The sequence below is a fragment of the Cladophialophora carrionii genome (assembly GCF_000365165.1).
Source record: "Cladophialophora carrionii CBS 160.54 unplaced genomic scaffold supercont1.4, whole genome shotgun sequence".
In the NCBI taxonomy this organism is placed as follows: Eukaryota; Fungi; Ascomycota; class Eurotiomycetes; order Chaetothyriales; family Herpotrichiellaceae; genus Cladophialophora; species Cladophialophora carrionii.
In genome coordinates, this window is record NW_008481829.1 from 2,854,400 (window position 1) to 2,874,640 (window position 20,241).

At 54.7% G+C, this 20,241-nt stretch overlaps 7 protein-coding genes across 7 annotated transcripts; 4 read left to right on the plus strand and 3 right to left on the minus strand.

Annotated features, from left to right (window-relative positions):
* Positions 1 to 95: 95 nt before the first annotated feature.
* Positions 96 to 1,938, minus strand: G647_05682 (uncharacterized protein; the record flags this gene model as incomplete). The annotated part of the gene is made up of 2 exons (XM_008730008.1): positions 96 to 1,869; positions 1,928 to 1,938. 2 exons carry the CDS (start codon positions 1,936 to 1,938, stop codon positions 96 to 98), a joined length of 1,785 nt encoding a protein of 594 aa, XP_008728230.1.
* Positions 1,939 to 2,935: 997 nt separating this feature from the next.
* Positions 2,936 to 3,877, plus strand: G647_05683 (uncharacterized protein; the record flags this gene model as incomplete). The annotated part of the gene is made up of 1 exon (XM_008730009.1): positions 2,936 to 3,877. The coding sequence occupies one exon, from the start codon at positions 2,936 to 2,938 to the stop codon at positions 3,875 to 3,877; it is 942 nt and encodes a 313-aa protein (XP_008728231.1).
* A 16-nt stretch (positions 3,878 to 3,893) lies between these two features.
* G647_05684 (uncharacterized protein) lies at positions 3,894 to 5,255 on the minus strand (the record flags this gene model as incomplete). Its single annotated transcript, XM_008730010.1, has 1 exon — positions 3,894 to 5,255. The coding sequence occupies one exon, from the start codon at positions 5,253 to 5,255 to the stop codon at positions 3,894 to 3,896; it is 1,362 nt and encodes a 453-aa protein (XP_008728232.1).
* A 2,528-nt stretch (positions 5,256 to 7,783) lies between these two features.
* On the plus strand, positions 7,784 to 11,728 carry G647_05685 (uncharacterized protein; the record flags this gene model as incomplete). The annotated part of the gene is made up of 8 exons (XM_008730011.1): positions 7,784 to 7,971; positions 8,032 to 9,437; positions 9,572 to 9,640; positions 9,742 to 9,810; positions 9,894 to 10,154; positions 10,249 to 10,320; positions 10,399 to 10,598; positions 10,658 to 11,728. The coding sequence occupies 8 exons, from the start codon at positions 7,784 to 7,786 to the stop codon at positions 11,726 to 11,728; spliced, it is 3,336 nt and encodes a 1,111-aa protein (XP_008728233.1).
* A 388-nt stretch (positions 11,729 to 12,116) lies between these two features.
* Positions 12,117 to 14,057, minus strand: G647_05686 (uncharacterized protein; the record flags this gene model as incomplete). The annotated part of the gene is made up of 8 exons (XM_008730012.1): positions 12,117 to 12,366; positions 12,424 to 12,530; positions 12,581 to 12,636; positions 12,687 to 12,708; positions 12,755 to 13,136; positions 13,182 to 13,306; positions 13,354 to 13,514; positions 13,568 to 14,057. The coding sequence occupies 8 exons, from the start codon at positions 14,055 to 14,057 to the stop codon at positions 12,117 to 12,119; spliced, it is 1,593 nt and encodes a 530-aa protein (XP_008728234.1).
* Positions 14,058 to 14,743: 686 nt separating this feature from the next.
* Positions 14,744 to 17,408, plus strand: G647_05687 (uncharacterized protein; the record flags this gene model as incomplete). Its single annotated transcript, XM_008730013.1, has 2 exons — positions 14,744 to 16,259; positions 16,342 to 17,408. 2 exons carry the CDS (start codon positions 14,744 to 14,746, stop codon positions 17,406 to 17,408), a joined length of 2,583 nt encoding a protein of 860 aa, XP_008728235.1.
* Positions 17,409 to 18,362: 954 nt separating this feature from the next.
* On the plus strand, positions 18,363 to 20,215 carry G647_05688 (uncharacterized protein; the record flags this gene model as incomplete). Its single annotated transcript, XM_008730014.1, has 2 exons — positions 18,363 to 18,610; positions 18,667 to 20,215. 2 exons carry the CDS (start codon positions 18,363 to 18,365, stop codon positions 20,213 to 20,215), a joined length of 1,797 nt encoding a protein of 598 aa, XP_008728236.1.
* Between the last annotated feature and the right edge of the window lie 26 nt (positions 20,216 to 20,241).

Sequence of the window (20,241 nt, forward strand, 5' to 3'; positions counted from 1 at the left end):
GAGACCCCAACTCGAGCATCATACGTGGCTCGTGGTCACAACACGCCCTCCTGGCGGGGTCAAGTCTTCCGTCGCGTTCGTACACGCAAATCAGGCTAGCATCCCGGGAACATGGTGTCGCTGAAGAGATTTGCCATCAAGAATTCGTCAAAGAAGCCATCCCCACTGACGGGACCGCTGGCCGAGAACTCCAGGCCCGGGAAGTCCCATTCGGTCACAAACTGCTCGGGAATGAAGCTGTCGATTTCGTTGGCTGCAGCATTGCCCCCTGCGGTCCAGAAGTAATTGAGAGGGGACTGAGAATCTTGTCCTACACTGTTAGCGTGGTTGCTGCTTTCATTCTGGCCTGGCGCCGAGCTGTCGCTTTCGAGCGCTCGACCATACTTCTGAATGCTCTGGTGCAACACTTGCAGATACATCCTGCTGGTGGTGGTTCTGCCTCCGCTTGTCCACCCACCTCCTGCCTTGTTCAACTCTTTCAATAGCTTGTTGCCGTCTTCGAGCAGCCGCCTCTTGGCGTGGTCGTCCGCTTCTGGCAACAGCCGGGTCAGCTTCAGAAGCAGTAAGAAGCAGAATGCACATTTCGCCCAGACAAAATCCGTCGCGTAGCAGAACTTGGACAGGTAATGCTGAGGCTGGTCCAAAATGATCCGAAGATGTCGTCGAAGAGAGTCCTTGGCCATGAGAAGGAGGTCCTGTTGCACTGGCGACATGCCCGCTAAGTTGTCCTTTCCCAATGCTCGTATCGCTCTGCATAGCGCAACGGTCTGGGACCAGCACTTTTGGACCTCCAGGTTGACCAGGAGGACTGGGGTCTCGGTCGTGGACCCCGCCGCTTCCATGATGTTCTTCCAGTCGTTGAACCAGACGTCGATGTCAACTTGGACGTCGTGAAGAATGTCCATCACTTCCTCCTCGTCAAAATGCTCCATGCCTGATATCGAGTCGTGGACTTTACCCCGCAAGGCGTTGAGCTCAACTTGCGACAGCAGCCTCAGGTCCAGACTGTTGGTGAAGGGTCTGTTCAACAGAATGCGACATCGCCTCGCGTCTCCTTTCAGCTGGAAGCTGCGTAGATTGCCGGCATCGACGTGAAGGATCTGCTCAAGAACCATGAGCTGGAACCATCCCCGAGCGCGCCTCATCAGCATTGCGTCACTCTCATCATACTCCGGGGGATCGGTCTTCTCAGATGATGATGATGATGATCCCCTGCTCACGAGTTTCCTCCGCAGGTCTTCGTACGCATCGGGTAGTTGGAGCTCAAGCGCCATCCGGGTTGCAAAGGCTAACAGCAATGATCGCTCCGAGACATAACAAGCAGTGACCAACAGAGCCTGCACGGTCTCCAGAGAGGTGAGATCAGGGCTAACGATGACGAGGTTGAGCATCTTCTTGAGGTGGAAATTGAGCAAGTGGCCGATCTGCGAGTCAGCATCACTGAGCACACCGCAGCCAATGGTGATAATGGCATTGAATAGCAACGCACTTCTCGCGCTGATAGATTCGAAAGTATCATGGACGGGGTCGAATATCGGGACATAGCGGTCGCACCCCTGGAAGAACGCCCCGAAGAATAACTGGGCTTGTTCGTACGTGATCAGACCCTTGGCGACAAAGTTGGGCACCGAGACAATCTCGACTTCGAATTGAGACCTCGTGCGTTTGCGCCGCAGCGTTCCTGGGCTCGATTGTGTCTCCGGGCTGGTCTGTGTCATGCTTGCTGGTCGATCGGGCGCAGCGGCCGCAGATTGGCTTTGAGTAATCGCGGTCGCATCCTGAACGTGGACGCTCGTCTGGAGACCATTCTGTTGTGCCTCCAGCCGTTGTTTCAGTGCCGATACTTCCCGCTCCAAGTTCTCAATCTTTCTGGTCGCAGAGTCAGCATACAACAGGACTTAGCGCCCATAGGAAAGGAATGGAATACCTACTGCTCATGCGGGTCTGGAGGCTTCTCGACAAAAACACACGCCTTTTTCAGGTTGCGACATCTGCAGAACGTCAATCACAGCACAGTTGACTAGATCATCTTGCCTCCTTACCGAGAGCACGGCCTCCCTCCGTCACAGCGCACCTTGGAAAACCTGCATGCGCCGCATGCTTTCTGTCCGGGGAGTCAACCCAACGTGGTGCGAAGCCACGGGAACGTGTGACCTCACTGGAATCCTCTTTTTCGCAGCGCTCGTTGAGGCCGAAACTACGTCCTCATCCATTTCCCGAGGACCAGTGCTGGGCAGGCATAGCTCTGGGGTGCTTCCAGAGATAGTACTATGCCCGATAGTGAATGGCGAAAGACTCAAGGAAATAGATCGAGTCGAAGAATGTTGTTTGTGATGGATTGGTCGAAGGAGTAATTACTCCGTACTCTGTACTGCGTAGACTTCGAGATGGCACGCCGCCTAGCTTGAATTATCAGGTGCCCCGCCGCCTTACCGAGGAATTTTAGAGCTAGCCAATACACTTGCCTGTCTAGTGGAACTAGGCACGCTACAAGTAGGCTTGGGCTCCGGCAATGCCGCTGCATCCTCTTGGGCTCCGAGGCTTCGGAGTTACAAAGCCGACGGACGGACCAAATTGGCACCTAAACCGTCCGTCGCCGTCGTGGAGGTCATTTCTAGCGACGACCTAGGTACACAGTACTGTCCCAAATCATCTTCTCAATTCGCTCCCCTCCACCTAGGTACCAATTACGGCAGTCGAGCTCATACGAGTACCCCCATCTGATATGATCTATGGGCCTAACGCGTATTCGCATACGGAAGCTAAACCTCAAAGCCGTTGCCCTGGCATCAGGCCACCAGTTGGCGTTGCGACGAGACGACTCTTCAAACCTCTCATATGACTGACGGTTCAGCCAAAGTCACTTCGCTTTGTGAGTTCTTCCTCTATGTCTTCCTCTATCTTTCTACGGTGGTCACGCACACAGGCTACGAACATGTCAGTGTCCCTTTACAACGCCTGCGCCGTTGTGGGTGCATCCACGCTCGGCTACATTTCCTTCAAGACCCTTTCTGCTCTTCTTTTCCACCTGCACTCCTCCAAGTTACAGCGTTATCACCATGGCCCCGAACCTTGGGCTTTGGTAACCGGCGCCAGTGACGGCATCGGCCTGGCATTCGTGAACGAACTGGCCCAGCGTGGCTTCAACGTCGTCCTGCACGGCCGCAACGAGACCAAGCTCAAGAAGGTGCTCTCGGAGCTGCAGCGGAAACACAAGACCAGCTTCAAACTACTTGTCCTGGATGCTACCTCGCCGTCCTCTCCGGAATTCGACAAGACGGTCCTCTCGGCCGTCCAGGGTCTCAATTTGACAATCGTCATCCACAATGTCGCGGGGAGTGGGGAGGCGAAGGTCGAAATGCCGATGTTCATGGACCTCTCGGCAAAGCAGTGCGACGGTTGGATCAACGTCAACGTTCGCTTCACCACGCACCTTACGCGTCTGCTTCTGCCGCTCTTGGTGAAGAGCCAACCCGGCCTGATGCTGTTCGTCAGCAGCGCTGTGACGGAGATGCCCTCGCCGGGCGTCTCCCTGTACACTGGGTCAAAGTGCTATCTTGAGGCGCTGACGAAATGTCTGAAACTGGAGATGAAGATGCAAGGCCACGACATTGAGATGAAGTCTCTGACGACAGGCCTGGTGGCCACGGCGTCGTCGGGCAGGTATGAAAAGGATGTCTCCTTCGTGATGCCTAGCCCGCGGACGTTTGTCCGAGCCAGTCTCGGAAAGGTGGGCTGGGGCAGTCCGAGAATTACTCCGTGGATTGGACATTGGCTGCAGTTCGGCTTGATCTCGAGTCTGCCAACCTGGCTGCAGGAGACGATGGTCATTCGAATGGTGCAAAAGGTACAAGCACAGATGGCTAAGCGGGACTAAGCGCAACGGAATAGTATCAACCTACATACGAACCCGGATGATCCGGATTTACTCCCCGCCCACCAGGAGCGTCCTTCTCCCGTATGACCAGCCAGTGCAGCTTCCGGAGGCTCTTTTCCTCCCCGTCGATACTCAGTCGCTCGTCTGCAATCTCATTCATCTCTTTCTGGTACCTCTTCTCGACCCTTGTCCTATCCCTCTCATACTCGGCCAATATCTTGTCCTTCTCCCGCTCTAGCTTGTCCACATCTCTGGTCTTCTGCTTCCTACCAGCATTTTCCAACTTGGCATCAATCTCACGCAGTTCCTTCCCCCTTTCTTTGTCGATCTTCGCTACCTCCCGCTCGAACTCCTGCTCCGCTTTCCGAGCCTCCTTGTGGTATTCCTGATGCGCCTTGCCGCGCTTCTCGAGCAGCTTCTTCTCCCCCTTTGCCCGGTTGCGCTCACTAACTTTCACGCTCAGCCGACTCAGCGCGTTGTTAGGCGCCTCGATTCCTGGCAAGGGCGCCACATCCAGCTCCGCAATCCAGGGCTTCAACGCATCCAGCCGCCTCTGCTGCGCACTGATGTCGAGGTCGCCATCGTGCTCCATCCCGCCCAATTCCAAACGCGTCAACAGCTTCGCATTCTTGTCCAGCTTGCCGTCCGGCCCCAACACGCCCGGCACGCCCAGCAACTTGACCAACGCTTCCGTTTTCGCAATCTCAACTTGCAGGCCCCTCGGCGCGAAAAGGTCGGCATTGGCGCGCCTCAGCTCGATCTCCGTGCGCCCATGCTGGATCACCCCCGCGGCCACCTCGGCCGTGAGGTTGATGACGCCGCCCGCGATCTGGGCCGCCGCGCTGGGCACGAAGCCGACGATGTTTCCGGCCAGCCCGAGGACCTGCAAAGGCGGCGACTTGACAGCCACGCGATTGAGCGTGTCGAGAAAGGAGAGGAACGTCTCGGCCGAAATGCCGAACGAGGCCAGACAAGGGGGGTAAGCCCGCAGGAAGGGCGAGCCGTATTGTGCGACCGTCGCGGGGACGGCGATCGGTTTGTCCAGCCTCGAAGACTGGGGATTGGGCCTCAGAAGGGGAAGTGAAGGGCGTTGTGCCTGCCGAGGTAGCTGGACGTGGCCGTAGCCCTGGCCGTGGTCATGTGGAGCTTGGAACGATTGGTCCTCGCGGGCGACATCTGTCTGCGTATACGTTGCTTCTTCGTACGCTGGCGGCTGAGATGTGTGATCTAAAGATCGTACATCGGACTGGTATGAACGGGGGTAGTAGCTGGTGTAGGACTGCTGCTGCGTTTGAGGTTGCATTTGCGGTTGTTCACGCCCTGTGGAGGCATTGTAATGAGGCGAGCGAAAGCCAGGGTCTGATTTCTCGAAGTTCATGCTGTGAGAACAGAGACTAAAGTGTCAATCACTATAGCAAGTCCTCTGGTGCAGAAAGACAGAGGCGATCTCTTGGAGGTGTCAATATCGGAGTGCCTCCGGTGTTGGGAGCGAAGCGCATTGCACCCTTTTATATACAGGACTCCGTACGCAGTATATCATGCTTCTTCTATTACAATGTGCACCTGATTTCCCGTTGTGTCTCTATCCGCGAGGTCCAATCCCAGCAGCACCCAGCCCTGCGCCCCATCCGCTGTTTATGACGACAAAGAGAAGCTGAACCAGAAGCTGAACCCGAAGCTGAAGGGTGGGATTCTCCACTTCAAGCGCCGCCATGGAGGAAGTTGGCCAACTCGAAAGTACCTACAGCTACTCCATACTGTACTATGTGCTCCGTATTCCGTACAGAAGAGCCAGACGGGACTCCATAGCACTCGCTCACAGCCTCACGGCACCCCTAATTGGGCCCACTTTGTTGGCAAAGCATTGACAGGTACTCCGCAAGCATGCATGCATGCAAGCAAGCACTGCAAGCCACCGGGACCACTGATAGTGACTGACTGACCAGTCGGAATATTTGGACTTGTCACTATGGACCTATCGTAGAATATACCGTATGGGGAATGGCGTATTTAGACCGTTGTGTATTGCGCCCAGCCTAATACGAGGTACGAGGAAGGAATTGGGCGCCCTACCCGGTCCACCCAACTACGTGTTGTTGTGATATGGCATGACCAGCACGACGAAGCGAATTTCTGCGGCATAGCCTCGTCAGGTAACGGAATCAGCCTATCCCGCCCGAGATGGGCTTTGCTGATGATGATGCTGTTGCTGTTGCTGCTGCTGCTGCTGCTGTCTAAGCGTCCTTTGTGGCCTGTTTGCTCGTCGATCTGCAGAAGATCTCCCGCTTCAAGAACCCGTCTGCTTCAATGTTCGCGAAATGAAATGTGGTCATCACATCTTGCACGCCTGATGCGAGGAGGGGACATGGTCGAAGGGATCGGTAAGTCCGTGACGCCTTTGGGTGCGCCTGGTCTTGCGTAGTGCCGATCAATGTGATACCCTCTATTTGCACCATCTTGCGCAGTGCTGGAAAGCCAATACGGTTCCCGTGCCGGTCTGTCGTGTAAAGATAGACCATCAAGGCGGGGATGGCAACGAGATCAAACACTATGAAGAAGGCCTCAAGCTGCTCGGACTGACTACGTTTCGTCCGCCACGAGTCGTACACTTGTCCTAATTCCTCCTCAAGGACCTCATCCAATCGACAAGAGAGCTCAAAGGTAGCAAGTAACTGCAATGGTCAGTGGGCGATACTAAAAGCAGAACACGATTCTTCCCTGCAAGGCAATGCCTCCATCTTGCCTCGGCCGCATAGACAAATAGTGACAGAGGCTGCCACGCATTTGGCTTGTTGCTCCTAGAGTTGTTAGTGATGGTAGATAAGCCACGTAGACCAGTAGCACGCCAGGCGGAAGCCTTTGGATCCGCTGCGTGCTTGAGCAGGTGGACAGTAAGAGCAATCCTGCGAGACGTCACAAGCTCGCTTTGCAGGATCGGCTCCGACTGTATACATGTATCTGATCTGGCCTGCTGCAAGTCGAACCCACAATAGCATATTCCGCTTGATAGGGCCGAGACCGAAATTCAGAGACTGCCTTCCAGGCGGAATGTAGCCTGATGAGAAAACCATCAATTTCAAGTCGCTCCATTGAAAGGACATTTCATTTCAAGATCTTCTAGTGCTCGCAACTGCTATGCACGCATTCGTGGGCCCAAAGTATTTCCATCCTGTGGTTCCTCAGCCAGAATGGTAAATATGCTTCCTAGGTGAACGGATAGACGCAAGTCACACCTTCCACCACGAAACCAGCTCATGATGTGTTTTAGAGACAGACGGCGTGTTCTCAGAACGTGCTACGAGTATGGCCGACAAGAGGTCAAGAGCAAGCAGGGCTTGGCGACGAAGTACTCGAATGTCCCACAAGTCTGTGTGTGAATCGGGAGAATTAATTAGATCGGTTCCATAATCGCCACTAACGCAGGTTCTTGACGCGTTCGTGCTTACAGCCAAATGCAAGAGCAATGCGCGTCAGGCGGGGAAATGAAGAAAAGTGGCTACGGGATGGATCATGTCGTTGCATATGGACGAGATCTCAAAAGTACCAGTCTTTGTGCTCGATAGTGATGAGGTGAAGAAACGATGCTTTCCGACTCAAGTTGCAACACAATTTTCAGCGCTTCGGATTTCCTCGACCACGTAAACAAAGCACCAATTATTCGATCTTAGAGTTGACTAATTTGCCTACTCTCACATTCACTTCACCTCGCTAACTGCTTCGAAGTCTCATTCCGCATTCTCGTCGCATGAGACTGCCGTCTCTATGTACTCGCTGAGGCCATCTAGCCGCGCTTCACGATCGCGGGCTGCCTCAGCTCGCTGCCTTCGCTCCTGCGCCACATTTGGCTGAACTTCTTGGGCTGTCGACACAACCACCCTCACTTCCAACCATTCCCATATCCCCAACATGGACGGACCCTCAGATCCGGCATTACTCGCTGAGATAGAAGACCTTCGCGACGAGATTGCCCTTAAGGAAGCCATTCTCGAAAGTCTCAATGACAATGGCGACGGTTCCGAGGACGAAGAATTGAGAAAGACGGCCAAGAAGGAACTCAAGAGGCTTCGCAAGCATCTTCGCGTTCTGCAGCCTGGGTCAAATGACGAGGAGGACGATCTCAATCCGTCTCAAGTCCTTGATCGAATACCTGAAAGAAAGCCTGACGCCCCTACCGCCAGTCGGTCGCCACACCCTGCCTCCCGATCAAACCATCTTTCGCCTTTAGCCCATTATCCACTGGCGAGCCGCAAGCGACCACGCACCCTCTCCAACGATGAGAGACAAGACTCCTTCAAGTCTCGACGGACGACGCCCACCTCGACCCTCACTGCTCCATCGCCAGCAGAGTCATCTGTTAGTCTGGACAGCCTTGATGATCCCTTCCTTGACTCATTGTTTGGGGGCTTGACAAAAGAAGAGCTAGAGCATAACCAGGACTTTTGGAGACAAAAACAGCAGGAAGAGAACGATGAGAAATTCGCCCAGAGTCTCTCTCAAGAGTGGGCGGGTGGATCAGCCACGGAGCCGACACAGCCCACTCTGCCATACCGATCTGACTATACACAGTCGTTCCTCAGGAGCGATGGCTCATTCGTCAAGTCGGAACCATCTCACAATGCTAATCGCTCGACCACCATTAAAGGGGACCCAGTCCCAGCCGATATATCTCTAACGGGGGTGTGGGAGGGCCCGGCGACTTTTAGACCTGTCAAGCACGAACCCGCGCGACATGGCACTTTCAAAGCTGAACCGGGCATGGGTCCCTCACTATCTATGCCTGGAGCATTCCCAGACGCCCTCTCACAAAACCAAGCCTATGATAGCCTTGGGGGGTTCTCTGTGTATAGCAGCCGACATGGTGCTGGTCTCGGTACTGACAGTCCAGACCGGTACACACAGCCGCGTGGTCAGTTGGACCCAGATCTCAACGGTACTCTCCCCGATTCTTTGGAGCGTTCCTTCGACGGAGGCCGGGAACATGCGCAGACGCAAGCTGAATTGCGACAGCTTTTGCAACATATTCGCCCTGACGAAGAGCTCACAGCAGACCAGATGCCGGAGCAGCCTCAGGGTCTGAAAGTATCTTTGATGCCACATCAACTGAGTGGCTTGGCATGGATGAAGCGCATGGAGGAGGGCACCAATAAAGGGGGCATTTTGGCGGACGACATGGGCCTTGGAAAGACGCTTCAAAGCATCGCGTTGATGCTTGAACGCCCACCTCCTGAGGACAAGCATCGACCAACGCTGGTTGTGGCCCCTGTCGCGCTCATGCATCAGTGGAGGCGCGAGATTGAGAAAATGGTTCGACCACGTCATCGCATGAACGTCTTCATTCTTCATGGCGAGACGAGGAAGGCTACCTGGTCGAGTCTGAGGGCTTATGACATTGTCCTAACCACCTACGGTCTGCTCGCGTCCGAACTCAAACGCAAGGCCGTGCTCGATGAGAAAGCCAAACGATTGCAGAACTATGTACCCACCGCTGCCGAGGACTGCCCTGTTTTGGGAGACAGATCTCGCTTTCACCGTGTCATACTGGACGAGGCACACAATATCAGTAAGTCAAATTCGCCCTCGGGTGTGGATTGGCGATCGACATTTGTCCGAATTGCACTGTCCACTACTGCCTCCCTCTGTTGCCATAGTTCTAGGTCTCCCTCAAATCGAGGAAATCTCTGACAGGTTTATTAGAGAACAGAAACACAAAGGCTGCTCACGCGGCTTGTCGTATACAGGCCGACTACCGTTGGTGTCTAACAGGTACGATGCCCTCCCCTTTTCTGGCAATGCCACAGCGGAACTTTCGACCGCAGGCTTGCGACCATGCGTCAAGTTCAAGAGCCAGATATAACTTTTTTCAGGGACGCCCATGATGAATGAGACGGAAGAGATGTTCAGCTTGGTCAAGTTCTGTCGAATCCGTCCTTATTGTACGTATTCCTGAATTCCAGCAGTTTCCTCTCGCGAAGATGTCGAGCTTGTCTTGGAGCCGTTCGATGCTAATCTACAACAGGCGACTGGGAAAGGTTTCGGAAAGATATTGCAGCTCCCCTGAAGAGAAGATACGAGGCCCAGCAGGAACGCGGGATGGCAACTCTCCAAGCATTGCTCCGTGCCATCCTACTCCGACGGACCAAACAATCGAACATTCATGGCCAACCGATTCTTCAACTCCCACCGAAAGAAACGACGGAAGATCGAGTTGTCTTTCTCGAGGACCAACGTGAATTTTATTTTGCCCTAGAGAACAGTGCTCAAATCCAGATGAACAGATGTAAGTCTACCTTTCCGGCCTGGCTGGAATTCAGATTTCAGCATGCTTGGCTATTGTTATTCCTTATTCTCGATAAGCTGACGGGAGAATGCAGATCTACAGAGGGGCACTGTGGGACGACACTACGCCAACATACTGGTTTTGCTGCTTCGTCTTCGTCAGGCAGGTCAGTACTCTTTACAATCTCTTCGCTGCTCCAAAGTCCTGTCCGCAATCCAGTCCAGTGAAGCTAACGGCTCAGTAGCATGTCACCCCTTTCTGGTCACTGCAAGCAAAGATTTTGTTCAGCTCCCTGGGGGAGAATTGACCACGGACGTTCTCATGCGAAATGCTGCACAACTCGATGTCAAAGTCGTCGAACGACTGAAGCAACTTGATGCCTACGAATGTCCGATTTGCTTCGATGTCACCGAGAACCCCTCCTTGTTCTTCTGCGGGCATGCTGTGAGTTCTCCCGATAATTGATTGTGCCGGTGTCATTGCATGCTAATAGGCTCTTGCAGATATGCGGTGATTGTCTTAGCAGGTTGACTGAAGACAGAAACGACAATGGCGCCAGACCAAAATGCCCCCAATGTCGCGCCGATATCGACGTCAATAATGTCACGGATTACACCAGTTTTCTTCGTGTCCATTGTCCGGAGCACGAGTCATTGCAGGAGCTGGACCTACACCTAGAATCGGAGTCCGTCTCTGACTCCGACTCTGACACAGACGACGGGATCGATGATTCCGAAGAAGGAGACGATCTCAATGGCTTCATTGTCTACGACACGGACCCGGATGCCGAGTCCAGCGCCCGGAAGCCCGCGCAACGACCCAAGAAGATCAAGAAACCTTCCAAGGCCAAGTCCCAAGCACGAGCGAAATATCCACCAAAAAGCCTTGCGCAGCTTCGAAAAGAGGGCCTGCGTAACAAGAGCGCCAGGAGAAGGTATCTTAGACGCTTGAAGAAGACTTTCGAACCCTCGGCAAAGACCATCCGGACCTTGGAGCTTCTCGAGGAGATCAAAGGCCGCGGTGAAAACGAGAAGACGATCGTCTTCTCCAACTTCACGTCCTTCTTGGACATCATCGAGACCACGCTGTACGATCACAAAACCCTGAGTAACTACGTCCGTTACGATGGGTCGATGAGTAGCAATGAAAGAAATGACGCCGTCCTCGAGTTTACGGAGAACCCAAACTGCAGTATAATCTTGGTCAGTCTAAGGTCCGGGAACGCGGGCTTGAATCTAACAGCTGCGAATCATGTCATCATGTTGGACCCTTTCTGGAATCCCTTTGTCGAGTACCAGGCAGCCGATCGTTGCTATCGCATTGGACAGCAACGTCCAGTCACTATTCACAGAGTCCTGATAGGCCAGGACGACCTACAGGACGGGAATTCTCTGACTGCGGACGGAGCTCCGAGAGACCCTGCAGTGGGCTATACAGTCGAGGACAGAATCCTAAACCTCCAAGAGAAGAAGCGTCGGCTGGTCGAAACTGCGCTCGACGAATCGGCAGGCCGGCAAGTGTCTCGACTTGGTGTACGTGAGTTGGGTTACCTTTTTGGACTCAACAGCCTTTGAACCTACCCGACTTGTCAGAGGGCCCGTTCGGCAGACAGATCTCTAACCCTATGTACAACACAATCATTTTCGGCCATGCGACACTCTACAGTAGGTCACACGATACCGCATGACGTCCATGAAATAAAACAGGCAGTGGGCTCACGCCCGTGGGGGTTACGATTAATGATGGCATGAAGTAAGGTGCCTTACCTGGTGTCGCAGGGCCTGGGAGTCCTGGATATTCGCAGCACAGGTTACACGTTTTTCGAGGAACACTGAGAGGCGGCAGTGTACAGCAGCATATGTACTCCATCATAGGAGGCGACTGCATAGGATCTCAATAAGATATGTACATTGAGCACAGCCGCAACCCGTATCTGGGCAGAAACACGGCTTATGCGCATGGTTAATATACGAAGATGAAATCTTCGTTTTCCCAATCGGTCTTATCGTCGAAAGCATGTTGACCCGTCACATCTTCATCGTGACCTTCGTCAGCGGCGTCCTGTCTTGCCTTCACTCGGCTCATTGATACATCCTTGATAAATGCAGGCTTCCCAAGGCGCTCGCGGGCGCTTGAATGCTTTTTGTTGAGGAGCATGAGGTAGAAGACCTGGGCGGCGTACAGTCCGATGAGGACGACAAACAAAGCAAGACTGTTATTCACTGGTCAGCAAGCAATCGGCCAGGTGTACAACACCGGGCTTTCTTACTTTGAGAGTAACCCACGATGGTAAAGCGGTGCTTCCCCTGTGGTGTACAGGTTAGGTCCGAGAACATTACCAGCGCATTGAGCTATGAAGAGTGCTCCGGTGGTGACCTATAATGCCTCAGCCATTGATCGCCGTGGGTGAAGGTTTCGAGGACTACCTTTTTCTTCGTCTCTCCAGCGGTGTTGGCCGCGGACCACGAGTAAATCAACGGTGCTATTTCGATTAGTGTTGGCCAGCCAGGGTCAGTCTGCGATGGCACTTACTGATGCCGGGATAGACCGATATCTGTTCTTGTCAGCTGCGGACCCCTGGAGCAGAAGACGAGACTCACCAGGTAATATGCCACCAACAAAGGCGCCTTAGCTGATGCATCTCGCGGCAGATGCAGAAGCATGGCGCATCCTGCAATCGGGGGCAAGCTGAGGAACGCCAGCACCGGGCTCTTCATCTTCAGCGCTGTCGCTGCCCAGGCACCGGCCATTGTTGCGACGAGCTGGACCGCACCGAATGGCATATTGAGGAGAATGGTCTCGAATTGATCGAAGCCAAAGTTCTTCACGATGAGAGGGCCAAACGTCGACACACCACCGCTCGGGACGGAGATGGTGAACATCATGGCGCACCACAGCCAGGTCTTGACGTCCAAAGCGGCTTCTCTCACATGCGTCCACTTCCACTGAGTGCCCTCGATACCTTGATTGTTCGCCCTCAGTCTAGCATCATCAGTGTGTGATTTTACGTCCCCCGGGTTGTCTCACCTCTCAATGGCAATCAATTTATCGTCGCCTTTCAGGAAGCGGGCAGTGAGCGGCGAGTCGGGAAGGAAGAGCCACACCACAACGGAAAATACCACGGTGATCAGGCCAAAGAACAGGAAAATAATCTGCGACGTGTCAGCAGTGGCATATCTACCAGCGGATGGCCACGTACCTGGTACGGTTTCAGAACGTCGGAATGTATATGACCGATGCCGTAGGTCAACAACGAGCCGAAGATATTGGTTATGCCATTCATGGCGTACCAGGCTCCAAGCCTCACAGGTTGTTCCCGTCGCCGCCACCACATCTGAGTGAGAGCGATAAAGGCAGGTGCTGGAGGAGTGTGAGCAACTCAACATGCTGTGCGAACAGGGTTTCTTTCTTACCGACTCCAGCCTCAAACAGTCCCAGGAACAGTCGACACACCAACAGCCCTGCGAAATTGTGCGCGGCCGGCATGCTGCTCAGGGCGATGCCCCATAGCAAAACGATGACCGCCAGGAACTTGCCCAACGGCAACTTCACGAGTATGTAGGCGATCAATGGCTGTGAGACCAGCTGGGCCAGATAGACGACAGAGCCGAGCCAGGAATATTGGTGGCCGACCAGTTCGGCATCGTCGACCAAGCCGAATACCGACGCGTATGCCAGAGTCGCCTTGTCCAGAGCTTGCAGGAAGTATATCCCAAGCACGACCGGCAGGATGTACAGGTCGATCTTTTTCAGCACTCTGGAATTGTTCTCGGGAGTGAGGACAACCCGTTGGCCTCCCGCATCGGTGAGGATCTTGTTGGCCTTGTCGAGCTTCAACAGGTCGTCGATGTCGGTTTTGCTCTCGACATGGTCGATGGGCGCTTTGATGCCAGAGTCTTCCATCTTCGTCGTTCGGGCTGTGGGCCGGAGAGTCACCTGTGCGGCCGACTTTCGAGAAGACGTTGGAAATATTCCTGGCTCTGACTGCCGGAGATGCAACTATCATAAATACTCCCCCGACGAAAGGTTGCATCGCCTCGCAATCGGGGAGGCCATCCGATCTCGACTCGCGATACCCCATGCCCGCCCATGGGTTGCCGGGCGATCACTGTCCGTCATCCCCTGCCGGGTGGACAGGTGGACAGATTCCGCTGTCCAGGAACGGGGCACACATGACCGGGGACGATTTGCGGCACCACCAACGCGGGGAAATCAGGTGAAGAAGAGGGCAAACGCCGTCGGGCCCGTCAGCGCCAGTGGCGAGGCGAGAGGGAGCAGCAATGTGTTGGATTGGTAGAGAGCCACGCCAGATTGCAAGGATCGCACTTGGCAGCCGAACTCCGATGCCTGCCTCATCTTCTGTCGCCTCTGCCGCAGCAGGGTGTCGGGTCTCTACAGCTCATCGCCTTGTCGACCCGCCGGACACGTCGCAAACATGCCCGAGCAGCTGATCCTGGAGCATGTGGCCTCCACAAATTCGAGCACTGTGCTCGAGTATTTTCAGCAGCAGAGCCCTTCTTTCGTGAAGGCCGTGCTCCCTTGTTGGCAACCTCTTCTGCTTCGTCCTTACTGCTCTCCACGTCTTCAATATGCCACAACTAGAGAGCATCCCAAAGTCCTACAAACAGGTGGACGCAAAGTCGAAGAGAGCTGGAGCACTCCATCTTCAATCTGATGATCTAGACACGACATTCGACTTCACTTTCGAGACAGTCTTCCCCAATGTGTTTCGAACCACATTCTCTTCTACGTCTCACCCGCTGCCGCCATATCCGTCTATACCTCCACCGGAAAGCGACATTCCAGGGACCAAGGTCAGGTCGTTCCAGCCAAGCGAGCAAAGTTGCGTGACGGAAGTTGGCAATGTCAGGGCATCGGTTGAGTGGAGTCACGCCCCGGTAGTAAGCCTGAGCTGGCTGGACTCGAATGAAGTCCTGCATTCCGATCTCGCATTTCGTTCGTATGTGGTAGATGGTCCGGGAATTGCTCACTATACGCAACATGACCGAAAAGCTTTACATGTTGGACTTGGAGAGAAAGCGGCGCCGATGGATCTTACAGCTCGGCATTTTCAGATGTCGGCAACGGACTGCTTCGGCTACGAAGCCTACGCGACCGATCCGATGTATAAGATGATGCCCCTCTTGGTGAAAGCAACATCAAAGGGCTGCATTGCGATGGTCTCCACAAGCCACTCGAGAGGTTCATGGTCTGTCGGCTCCGAAATCGATGGTCTATGGGGCCACTTCAAGCTCTACCGGCAAGACTATGGCGGGCTGGAGGAGTATCTGATCGTGGGACGCACGCTGAAGGAGGTAGTATACAGCTATGCGCAGCTCGCTGGATTCCCACTTCTATCCCCACGTTGGGCCTATGGTTACATCTCTGGTGGCTACAGGTATACTGCTCTTGACGATCCTCCTGCGCACCAGGCACTTCTGGAGTTCGCAGAGAAGCTCAAGAAGCACGATCTTCCGTGCTCTGGCCACCAGATGAGCTCCGGTTACTCGATAGCCGAAACCGAGCCCCGAGTGCGCAATGTCTTTACTTGGAACAAACATCGGTTTCCGGATCCCGAAGCGTGGATTCGGCAGTTTCATGCCCAAGGCATCAGGCTGTTGACGAATATCAAGCCCTTTGTCCTTGCGTCACATCCTGATTATGAATACCTGGTGAGGAATACCGGCCTGTTCACCGATCCCAGAAGTAAGAGAAACGCAGAGATGCGGCTCTGGAGTGCTGGAGGTGGTGAGAGCGGGATTGGTGGCCACCTTGACTTCACCTCAGCCGCAGCATATGAATGGTGGGCGCGAGGTGTCGAGAGGCTGAAAGAACAAGGAATCGATGGCATGTGGAATGACAACAACGAGTACCCTCTACCCAATGATGACTGGCAGCTGGCTCGTGAAACACTGCCCGCACCCAAGGCCGACACACCGAATAAGCTTGGACTTTGGGGACGTGCTATGCACACTGAATTGATGGCGAAGGCATCGTACGAGGGTCTTCTACGAGCGGAGCCTGGAGTGCGACCGTTCGTCCTGACTCGCAGCGCGAGCATCGGAACGCTACGATATGCGTCTAGCTCGTGGAGCGGTGACAACAGTGAGTTACCCTCGAGCATCAGCCAGTATCTGCCAAGCTCCAGATTATCCCGATCAGGTGTGGGAAGCTAACAGTAAAGCAGTGACATCTTGGGAGTCGATGAAGGCGGCGAACGCGATATCGTTGAACGCGGGAGTCAGCTTGATGCACTGTTACGGCCACGACATTGGCGGTTTCGAGGGCCCCCAACCTTCTCCCGAATTGCTGCTCCGTTGGATTCAACTGGGATGCCACCAGATCCGCTTCGCCATCAATTGCTTCAAGACGTCGCCACAGGACAACCAGGCCGGAGAAGTGATCGAGCCGTGGATGTACCCGGAGATTACGCCCCTGGTGCGCAAGGCGATCAAGCGACGCTACGAGATCATGCCGTACATCTACTCGCTCGGTCTTGAAAGCCACTTGGCAGCAAGCCCGCCTCAAAGATGGATTGGTTGGGGTTACGAGTCAGATCCGGAAGTCTGGACAAAGCCACTGAAATCTGGCGAAGAGCAATATTGGTTCGGCGACACGCTGTTGATCGGCGGGGTTTACCAGCCTGGAGTCGACACTGCCAGAATGTATCTACCCCGACGCGTCGAAGGCGGATTTGACTATGGGTATGTCAACCTAAACGCACCATATGATCACCTTGCATCTGGTCAGTGGGTGACGGTGTCGTCGCCCTGGAGGGAAAGCATCCCCATCTTTGCCAAAGTCGGTGGAGCCATCCCTGTAGGAAAAAGCGTCCAGACCCGGATGCCAGGTGATACCAAGCCAGCCTGTCAATCGCTCCCCGAAGACGACTATCGCGGCGTTGAAATATTCCCTCCCAAAGGAAGCTCGCACGGGACCACGTTTACCACCACCTGGTATGAGGACGACGGCATGTCTCTCCGTCCAGAAATATCTTCCTTTACCGTTTCATACAGTTGCACGGCCGAAAAGGTGGTAGTGTCGTTTATTTCGGCCCCCGATAATCTCTTCCTCCCTCCCTGGAGAGAATTGACATTCATTTTGCCACGTGGAGACGAGAGGTACATCGAGTCCACCGACGGGATCAGAATGGAACGTGTCGAGTCGCAAAGCTGTGGCAGGGTCCGCTACAAAATGCGTGTCTTTGCACAAGGTGGTGGCACTGGCCACGAGATCAACGGGTACCATCAGTAGACTTCAGCGCCGCCACGACTAAGAGTCCGGAGTGGAAAGGATGGAAGCGGAGCTGGCTTGGAATCGAGGTGTCTCGTCGTCTCCGATGCCGCCCGGGGCTCCCTGCCAGGAGACGGACACCAAGACGACAAAATTGGCGAGGCGTATAGAGTACACAGTAGTGCTACTGATGTGCTGAGCAACACTTACCGAGGCATCCAATTTGATATGTGAGACTTCCGATGGTCACTGGATGGTCAGTGCTACCCGTACTGTGGCAGATGGATGGATGGACGGAGGCAAATCGGCGATAAAATTTGTTCGCAATCAGATTAGATCAGAAAATAGCGGGAGATAAGATAGAAATTTTCGGCGCTTATCCCAATGCGGCCCCGATCACCGTCGTGTCGAGCGTTGGTGTCTTGTCCTTGAACATCATCCTCCCCTGTCCTCCACTCTACCTCCACTGTCCCCTTCTAGCGACTTCCTCTCTGACTCTACTACTGGGTAGTAGGTTGCTTCCGAGCCAACCAGTGCTGCGCTCTTGTGCCTTACTAAGGGACAAGATGCCCTGCGTTTTCGACCAAGGCCTGCTATGGACAGACAGAGGTCAGACCACGTTCTGCTCCGCCTAAAGTCAAGCCCGCAGTGAGAACGGAGTTGCAACCGCTCGCAGGTTAGGGCTCCGCTCAGTCGAAGATGAGCGAACTCGTCTAAAGCTTGGAGCATTCCTGCATCTGGCCCGGATACAACGTGGTCTCCCAGCGGGGTATGGGAGTATTGCGATGGCGCGCCTCAGAGATTATGACCGCAACCTAAGACCAGGTATATTAGCTAGCCAGCTTCTTCTGTCTTTGCGCCCCTGTCCAGCTGTTACCTTGGGTGGATGATCACTGAGGTCTGGCTCCTTGATCAAACTGCTTTTTGATTTTCCATTATCCCAAGCTCTGCTTTGCCGACGTCGACCAGTGCACAATGAAGTTCAATATAGCCCGGGTCACGCCCGCGACTTTTATACCCGTTGCTCTGAATGGAAAGCAGAACGATGCCGAGGCGGCTACTCCGTCGTACGACCCAAAGGAGGTCCGAGTATCCTCTGAAAGCCCTGGGACGGCCGATTCGGACTCTGAGGGCGTCGATAAAAATGCCCAGGTCGGTGTCCAAAAGATCGAGGCGACCACATCGGTCTGGAGCAAGAACCAGCTAATTGCTGCGTATATCCTGTAGGTCCCCTGTGCAAAGTGTGCCATCTGCACGGTCAGTTGATGGATACTTGCAGGATATTTCTCATCTACTTTGTCGACTCCATGCAGCAACAGATCACAGGCGTCTTGACACCGTATGTGACCAGCAACTTCCAACTCCACTCCTTGACTGCCACGACTGGCATTCTTTCCCAGATTATCGGAGGTCTATCGAAACTACCGCTCGCGAAGATCCTGGACGTCTGGGGCCGGCCGCAAGGCTTCATCATCATGGTTTTTCTGCTCGTCATTGGTCTCATCATGATGGCTGCTTGCCAGAACGTCGAGACGTACGCTGCTGCCCAGGTATTCTACTGGGTTGGCTACAACGGCATTGGCTATGCCCTGTCCATCTTCATCGCAGACACGTCCCATCTCAAGAACCGAGGGTTGATGTATGCCTTCGCGTCATCGCCGTACATCGCAACAACCTGGATCGGTGGCCCGGCAGCGGAGAGCTTCCTCGACGGCGCAGGCTTCAGGTGGGGATTTGGAACCTTTGCGATTGTCACGCCTGTGGTGTGCTCGCTGCTCTTCTTCCTGTTCATCTTCAACTACCACAAAGCCAAGAAAGCAGGCCTGATGCCCTTGAGCGAGAGTGACAGGACGATCCTCCAGTCGATCCAGCACTACACCATCGAATTCGACCTGTTCGGCCTGCTCCTCATCACCGCCGGTCTGGCACTGTTCCTGCTGCCCTTCTCGCTCTACTCGTACCAAGCGGACGGATGGCGTTCGCCGATGATCATCTGCATGATCGTCTTCGGCGTCGTCTTGCTGATTGCCTTTGGCCTCTGGGAGAAATACCTGGCGCCCAAGAAGTTCATCCCCTGGGAACTCCTCACGGACCGGACCGTGCTGGGCGCCAACATCCTCGCGGCCGTGTTGTTCATCAGCTTCTACATCTGGAACGCCTTCTTCTACTCGTTCCTCATCGTGGTGAACAACCAGTCCGTCACCCACGCCTCGTACATCACCAACATCTACAGCATCGTGGCCTGCTTCTTCGCCATCCCCGTCGGCCTCTACATCCGGTGGCGCGGCCGCTTCAAGAACATCTCGCTGTACTTTGGCCTGCCCATCACGATCCTCGGCGTGGCGCTCATGCTGCGCTTCCGCCAACCAGACACCTACATCGGCTACATCGCCATGTGCCAGGTGTTCATCGCCGTCGGGGGCGGCGTGCTCGTCATCTGCGAACAGATCGCCGTCATGGCCGCCGCCTCGCACCAGCACATCGCCGTCGTGCTGGCCGTCGAGGGCATGTTCTCCTCCGTCGGCGGCGCCATCGGCTCCACCATCGCCACCGCCATCTGGACCGGCCAGTTCCGCGACAAGCTCCTGCAGTACTTGCCCGCCGAGGCCCGTGGGGACGTCGACCTCATCTACGGCGACCTCGTCACCCAGGCGAGTTATCCCTGGGGTTCGCCGACCCGCGACGCCATCAACAGGGCCTACGGCGACTGTCAGCGGAACATGCTCATTGCGTCCACGGCCTTCCTCGCCCTGGCCGTGGTGTCTGTCGCGGTCTGGCGCGACATTTACGTCAAGGATCTCAAGCAGGTGCGAGGCCGGGTCGCTTGATACGTGTGTAGAGTGTACAGTAGAAC